At 53.3% G+C, this 8,147-nt stretch overlaps 1 protein-coding gene across 1 annotated transcript; it reads right to left on the bottom strand.

Moving 5' to 3' along the window:
- Nucleotides 1-2,348: 2,348 nt before the first annotated feature.
- On the bottom strand, nucleotides 2,349-7,977 carry UTP11 (UTP11 small subunit processome component). The gene is made up of 8 exons (XM_032976689.2): nucleotides 7,736-7,977; nucleotides 6,727-6,788; nucleotides 5,709-5,811; nucleotides 5,201-5,317; nucleotides 4,962-5,055; nucleotides 3,796-3,926; nucleotides 3,150-3,260; nucleotides 2,349-2,632 (listed from the first exon to the last, which is right to left on the bottom strand). Exons 1-8 carry the CDS (start codon nucleotides 7,793-7,795, stop codon nucleotides 2,549-2,551), a joined length of 762 nt encoding a protein of 253 aa, XP_032832580.1. The 5' UTR covers nucleotides 7,796-7,977; the 3' UTR covers nucleotides 2,349-2,548.
- Nucleotides 7,978-8,147: the final 170 nt, after the last annotated feature.

The raw sequence follows: 8,147 nt of genomic DNA, 5'->3' as shown, positions 1-8,147 counted from the left end.
AACGATTTGAAAGAATATAAACAGAACGCAAGTTAAATAAAAGTAATAATACAAAAATCACTCATTTGAAACCAACTCAATTGTAGTCTTCCCTCCTATCGTCCCTCCTCATCGCCATCCTCTCTCGTGGCGTTTTTGTTTTGATGCCGTTTCTCAATTCGTTTATTCGTTTGGATTTTGCTTGGCAGTAGGTTTTCATTTGCATGTGTTGGGCTTCTTTCGCGCCATGCGTGACCAACCTCGCGTATATGAAATTTGGTCCTTGTATATAATTAATGTACAGCGTTTTGGGATGCTGGTGGCATGAATATCTCCATATATATAAAAGGCAAAGTTGTGAATGTGTGTCTGTTCAAAATGTTTAGCGTACTTCCCGACATGTAACAAACTTGACATTTGCTATGGGGGTACTTTCCAGACTGTACACCATGCAACAATTATAAAAATACACTTTTGTGGTTTTTTTTGGGGGGGGGGGGGCTTAATAATGCATTTTTTTACACGGCAAGTGAACTGTGACGTCAAATCTGTCACGTGACCGCACATGTGGAAGCGCAACGCATTGTAGTGTAGTGGTTAGCGCGCCGCGCTACGAACCCGGCGACCCGAGTTCGATTCCCGCTCACGGCCACCACCGGTGACGATTATTGTAACCGGTCCTGGGACTCCCCTAGGTCGATTCAGCCTCAAACGAGTAACTGGTGTGGTGTGTCAACATCGCCACTGGGGGGACAAAGGCGGCCGGGCGTGGTGAATCCAAGTCTCGGGCGAAGCCGGGTAAAGCTAGTTGCTATATAAAATTAAAGCACGATTGTGTTTTCCGATCGAACTGCTTGCATTATAACAACCAGCGCATCATTTTCCGGGTAGACTGCAGTTGTTCGCACGTGACTCGTAGTCGCCACAATCCATAGCAAGAGGCACGCTGGACGTGGCGTTTCTGGGCGTGGATATATTATCTGGTTTGCTAACCCAGACTTGGCTGAAATTATTCTCCGGCTCAACAAATGAGAAAACACACAAGCTCGGCTGATACAATGTTTGGGACCAAACAGAATCTGAATATTTAAAGGTAACTGTGGCAATGCTGCATGTGTTCATCAACAGCACGGCACACGCTTTCGACAAATCAGTAGAGATGGGGTGGGGGTTGTGGAGAAACGCGGTGGATCGGTAAAATGGAGCATCACCAGCACCTGCCACAAATCCCCTGCACGGGCTGCCTCGGTGCGACAGTTGTGATGACCAAGCAGGCTTGGTTTGCGGTGAAAGTCGTGGTTGCACCGACGGTGAGCTCCAGTGTCCGCGAGCGGCCAGTTGTGCAGTTCGTCGTTTCAGGCGACCGTCCCTCGGGGAGCCGCGTGGCTCGACAGGTCAGAGCGTCGAGCCGAAACAGCAGATGGTCCCTGGGTTCCAACCCAGGTTTTCAGCCGCCAGTAATTAAACCGGGGTTCTCAAGTGTAAGCGATTTGATGGTCTCAGCCCCGTCATCAATGAGCGCATATTTAAAAAAGAAAATGTTATAGTCAATTCATATAAGTTTTGTTGAATATTTGATACATTCGTAACCCCCCTATCCAAATTCCACGGGAAGGCAGCCTCTACTTATAGTGCGGATGGCATACCAGGGTGGTTTTACCAATAAAATGTATGTTGAACACATTATTACGTAGTTCAATGAACTCTTTGCAGCGGTGCTAACAACTGCTCGCACACACAGACTGATCTGTTGCGGTAATACTTTTAACTTGCAAACTTTGTGTGATGTCTGCAATAGTTGAGCAATGTGTCACACACAGCCTTTCCTCACATACACGATAGCCCATGAGCCAAGCGCATTTGTCGGTACCACCGGGGGAGGAAACATTCTACGAGTATCCGCCATTGGAAGTATCCACATGAAATTACAGTGACCATGCCATTATAATGACAGTAGAGTCCACCTCTGGTGTGAGCGGACCAGTGGCCACGGGAGGTAATGACAGGAGAGTGAGCCTGCAGTACGAATGATCGAGGAGCGTGGTTTGGGAATGGGGACGTGGCCTCGGATCGTATTTAAGGGAGACGCTTGGGAGACTCGGGGCTGTTGCAGTGGGGGTCTCCGCCTGTTCTCGTGTGAGCACGTGGCTCCTTAAATAAAGAAAACATCTCAAGACAAGTGCGTCGAAGTCGTCATTACACTTATAAATTTGGGAGGCGGAGATAAATTGCGTCATAAAAAAATAATTGTTAGCAGTTGCCACCCTAATTGGTAGCAATAAGCCGTTTTTTTGGGCCAACAGTTCAAGGGCTAAATACGACAGGGGGGTGAGAGAGTAAGAAAAGAATACACGATGGACAAAAGCAGATCATAGCATCGAACATTTATTTAAGGTTTATCTAACATTGACTGTGTTATGCAACCCCTCCCGCCCCCCCCCCCAGTTTAAACATGGTCGCGGCTACACAGCCGGGGTTGCGGCTACACGGCCGGGGTCGTGGCTACACGGCCGGGGTCGTGGCTCGCAGCCGACAGACGGCTGCGACCGAGCAAACCGCACTCGCGATGTCAGCGCTTGCGCTCGGTCTTGAAGCAGTACACGGCCGCGGACGTCTTGGTCTCAGCCTTCACCTTGATTTTCTGCCGCTTGTCCTGGAAGAGCAAAGACACGCGGCACCGACGGTGAGCGCCAGCAATTCTCCGAGAGCGGGCTTCAGGCGGAGCGATCGCCGACGTGCCGTTCGTGTCGGGCGCTGGTCTTGAGAGGTGGCCGGGTAGCTCAGAGGTAAGAGCGCCGAGCCGGCAACCCACTGAGCTCCTGGCTTCGAGTCCGGGTTTTTTTTAGCCGCTAGTGACTTAACGGGGGGTTCTCAAGCAAAGCGGAGTTGATGGTCTCAGCCCGGTCATCAATGACCGTGTAAAAAATATATATATTTCATTGTGCATTTAATTTGACTAAGTTCCAGTTCTGAGAATTAAAAAGTTTTTTTTTACAATCAGTCACCAAACATTTATTGCTTTATAGCCTAATTTATACTATGCTTTGCATTGTGTGTTCTTTTTCATTTGGGCCATCCCTGGCCTCCCATTACGCGGGATAATGTAGAGCTGAATGCAAATCTTAAATGCACAGTATGGAGTTGTCTCGTGCTGTGGGAGACTGCATTACCATGAGGTCCATCCTCGTCTGGATCTTCTGCTGGGTGACGAACAGCGTGGACTCGCGCACGATCCTCCTCTCCAGGTTGCGGTACTCACGGGCGCGCTGGCGGGCCAGATTCTGCGTTCACACGTTGGCACGGCACGAAGGAAGAAACAAAAAAACGATTATTATTCAATTGGACTCTCTCAAGCGTTTGCGAGTTTATGGCCTGAACCCTGTCACCAATGAAAGGCACACACAACAAACTTTAAAAAAATAAAAAATAAACACTTAGTTCAACGTATTACATCTTTTGGAATTAAACATTTGACTGACGAGCGGTGAAAACGAATTTGCAGGGCATGTGAAATGTGACCCGAGTGTGGATCAAGAGGCCGATTGAAGCGATTTAAGAAACTATTATGGAGATGTCATCGATCTCAGTGGGCCTTACCTGAAATAATAATAATCATAAAATAGATATTGAAAACTGTGTTCATCTTTCAGACGACATCTTTCTTACGGTGCCGTGAATAACCTCGGTGAGACCGCGGTGAAACCAAGCAAGCAGGTCCATCGTGGTCACACGCGACGTGCACAAGGTGGGGGGAGGGGGGGACCACAGGGGCTCAAGTGTTCGTTGGTGCCCCCCCCCCCCACGCCAATGCTGTACCTTGATGGTATTTTTGTCGGTGACTCCCTGCAGGGTGGCGGTGCGCAGGGTGTCCAGCCTGGGCCGGTTGTACACGCACCGCACCAGCTCCGGCGCCGTCTGAAGCCGCTCGGCCAGATTGAATTGTTCCACTGTCGAGACAGACGGGCACAAAGCATCCCGCTTTGGGATTCGCAGCGACGGCGTCCACATCTCTGACAAGACCGAGGAGTGGATACAGGCCGCAACTTCCGCGTGCCTCCGTGTGTGCACGCATTGGGAAGACAAAGGTGGCTGGGTCATAGGTATGCGCCACAATGCTCAGCAGTATGCTAGGAGGTGTCGTATTTGGGGTGGAGTGCCCTGGTTCCAATCTCCCTGCACCTGATAGAATTCAACATAAATCAGTGAGTGTTGATCCAGCACTCACTTATTTACTCCAAAAACAACAACCGAAGTGACTCAATCACCAGGTATTTAATCATGCTTAACTGTTCCCATGAACTCCACTCAATGATTCCTCCACCCATGTTGGCGGCCCGATTTACCAAACTGACCGTTTCACCACATACATATGGTGTTCACAGTAAGCACACTCGAACACTCGCCTACCTCATTCACAAACTCAACCATGACACTTGCAGGTCACAAAACGCCTCTTTCCGCTTCCTCCCTGCGGCCGACGTAAAAATATAATCATCTCATACAGGACCCTACCGTCAAACCTCCCGGTTTCAACCTTCCACGCCACCAATGGTCGACCATCAACCGAATCAGGAGCTGGCCACGTGGTCGATGCGACCACCCGATGCCACAAATGGCGCCATCAAAGACTCGGCAACCTGCGATTGGCACGGCCACGAATCCCAAACCATCAACCGCATCGTAAACACTCCGCCGCTGCTGCTTTCACTCCTTTAAAGGAGCAATGGAACGAGATCTACTTGTGCTTCTGAACAGACAATTGAGTGGACAACACGTCTAAAATGACATCTTTAATCTGCTGAGATTAATCCCAACGAAAGACTGCTGTACTTTGGAATTCCCTTTCTGTCACTTTTCCCAAGTCCTTGGTATAACTTTGCTAGGTAAAAAAAAAGACACGTGGTCGTGTTTCCGCGACGTTGAGCACGATTGCCGAGTCCTCGCTAAGCAACCGCGCCCAACCATCCCTACGCGACTCTCACCGTCCTGTTTGGTGTCCACGTAGAACGTGTGGCGATTCCGCTGCTTTCCGTTGGCGTTCAGCAGGTGCAGCTCCCCTTTCATCCGCTCGATTTTCTGCGCGAAACGCAACAACAGCGCGGCGCAGGTCAGCATCCGTCACGGATGAGAGACGCCGGGGTGCGAACTCTCCGCTCTGGGATGCGAGAGGGCAGCTGCGCTCTCCTCACCCCCCCCCTCTCCCTGCCTCCGCGTGCCTCACCTTGGCCTCTGCTACCCTCTTCATCTCCACGTAGCGCAGGTCGCGGGTCCTCATGAGCTTCAGTTGGTCAGGTGTCGTCTCCTCGTCGGCCGGATTCTTCTTTAAGTGAACACCGTCCTGCAGGCACACAAAGACAGAGATCCACCGTAAAGCCAAACAGACTGCATGGGGCAAGGGCTGTTAATGAGCACCCATGGAGGCCGACATGGCGCTTGGGGGCGTGGCATGGCAAGTACGACGCCCAGCTCGGCAGCCTTTGCCTTCCCATTGGTGATGTTTACACATTGCACCGGGTACTATTGACGCCGAGTTGACTTAGGGAAAGCCCAGGACCGCTTCAGAACTGAACCACTGCAATTGGCCGTGAGCGGGAATAGAACTCGGTTTGCCGGCTTTGTACAGCAGTGTACTAACCACAGTGCCACCGCTTCACAGTGCACGTGCACATACACACACACACACGTGTACGTGCGCACACACACGCACACACACGCAGGTAGGCAGGCACCTTGAGCTTGGTGCTCGTCATCTTGAAGTAGAACTCATCGGGGTTTTTGTCGAGCGCCTTCCGACGCAGCCCCTTCAGGAAGTCCTGCTTGCGGTGCCAGTTTCTGCGGTTCAGGAGGGGAACAAAAGAGCACGGAGCGTGGGTGAGTGAGTGCGGGTGAGTGTGGGGGAGTGAGCACAGAGTGTGGGTGAGTGCGGACGAGCGTGGGTGAGAGAGCACAGAGCGTGGGTGAGTGAGTGTGGGTGAGTGAGTGCGGCTGAGTGAGTGCGGGTGAGTGTGGGGGAGTGAGCACAGAGTGTGGGTGAGTGAGTGCGGGTGAGTGAGTGCGGGTGAGTGTGGGGGAGTGAGCACAGAGTGTGGGTGAGTGCGGGTGAGTGTGGGTGAGACAGCACAGAGTGTGGGTGAGTGTGGACGTGCGTGGGTGAGAGAGCACAGAGTGTGGGTGAGTGCGGATGAGCGTGGGTGAGAGAGCACAGAGCGTGGGTGAGTGAGTGTGGGTGAGTGAGTGCGGCTGAGTGAGTGCGGGTGAGTGTGGGGGAGTGAGCACAGAGTGTGGGTGAGTGCGGGTGAGTGCGGGTGAGTGAGTGCGGGTGAGTGTGGGGGAGTGAGCACAGAGTGTGGGTGAGTGCGGGTGAGTGTGGGTGAGACAGCACAGAGTGTGGGTGAGTGTGGACGTGCGTGGGTGAGAGAGCACAGAGTGTGGGTGAGTGTGGACGTGCGTGGGTGAGAGAGCACAGAGTGTGGGTGAGTGTGGACGTGCGTGGGTGAGAGAGCACAGAGTGTGGGTGTGGACGTGCGTGGGGTGGGGGAGAGAGCACCGAGCGGGGGTGAGTGTGGGGGAGTGAACACAGTGTGGTGAGCGTGAGGGAGAGAGCACACAGAGTCGGTAAGCGTGGGGGAGCGTGCATGGGACAGCAGACAGTGTGGGTGAGCGTGTGGTGGGGAGGAGAGCACAGCGCGTGGGTGAGAGTGATGAGGGGGGGGGTGAGCGAGAGCGAAGGCCCGGTGGGTCACTCACTGAGCCCGCAGCTTGTAATCCTTCTTTTTCTCCAACAGGCCCAGCCCCCGGCGAGCCGTAGGCTGCAGAACAAAGACAAAGATCACCCGTGTAGCCTTAACAGACGTTTCGGGCAATTGCTGTTAGCGAGCACCTATGAAGGCCGGCACGGTACACGAGGTGGGTGGCCAGCACCACGCCCGGCCGCCTTTGTCTCCCCAGTGGCGCTGTTTACTACACACCGCTTCAGGTACTCATTTGAGGCCGAGTCGACCTAGGGGAGGCCCAGGACCGGTTCAGATAATCGTCACTGGTGTTGGCCGCGAGCGTGAATCGAACTCGGGTCGCCGGGTTAGTAGCGCAGCGTAATAAATGGTGCGCACTAACAATTTGACCAGCATGTTGAGTGTGTTGGGGTCCAGTGTAAGGAGCTGTGTGTAGGGTCTAGGGTAGAAAGATAGAGGGGTCCTGGTGCTTAGTGAGTAGTGAGCTAGGGGGGTCCTGGTGCTTAGTGAGTAGTGAGCTAGGGGGGTCCTGGTGCTTAGTGAGTAGCGAGCTAGGGGGGTCCTGGTGCTTAGTGAGTAGCGAGCTAGGGGGTCCTGGTGCTTAGTGAGTAGTGAGCTAGGGGGGTCCTGGTGCTTAGTGAGTAGTGTGCTAGGGGGGTCCTGGTGCTTAGTGAGTAGTGAGCTAGGGGGGTCCTGGTGCTTAGTGAGTAGTGTGCTAGGGGGGTCCTGGTGCTTAGTGAGTAGTGAGCTAGGGGGTCCTGGTGCTTAGTGAGTAGTGAGCTAGGGGGGTCCTGGTGCTTAGTGAGTAGTGTGCTAGGGGGGTCCTGGTGCTTAGTGAGTAGTGAGCTAGGGGGGTCCTGGTGCTTAGTGAGTAGTGTGCTAGGGGGGTCCTGGTGCTTAGTGAGTAGTGAGCTAGGGGGGTCCTGGTGCTTAGTGAGTAGTGTGCTAGGGGGGTCCTGGTGGTCGCCACGGCCACACGAGAGGCTGACCGAGCGACCCGCGTCGCGAGCCGTCCCCCTGCTCACCTGAGACCGCTCGCGGTGCTCCCGCTGATTGGACTTCATCGCTTTCTTGTAGCTCGACATCGCGGCGGCGGCGGCGGCTCCGTTCGAACGGGAGGTGGCCGGCTACTTCGCGCGGATTTCTTTTTATTTCTCGAACAAAAACCTCACGGTTTAAGATCGCCAAACACGGCCTGGGCCCAGCGCTGCGGAAGCCACGCGAGAAAGAAACCTAAGGAACTCACCCACCACCACGTGGTATCGAATATCAGATGACGTCATTTAAAAAAAGCTCATCCGATGACGTCATTTGCCGTGCTATTGCGTCATGTCCTCTTCTTCCCCCCCTTCTCCCACATTGCACCGTGGCCACGTGTCTGTAGTCCAGGGGTCGGGAACCTTTTTGACTAAGAGAGCCATGAAAGCAAAAAAATTG

This window comes from Petromyzon marinus, chromosome 60, assembly GCF_048934315.1.
Source record: "Petromyzon marinus isolate PM22_M1 ecotype Great Lakes invasive population chromosome 60, UKy_Petmar_22M1.pri1.0, whole genome shotgun sequence".
NCBI lineage: Eukaryota > Metazoa > Chordata > Hyperoartia > Petromyzontiformes > Petromyzontidae > Petromyzon > Petromyzon marinus.
This window is presented reverse-complemented; position numbering and strand designations above follow the sequence as displayed.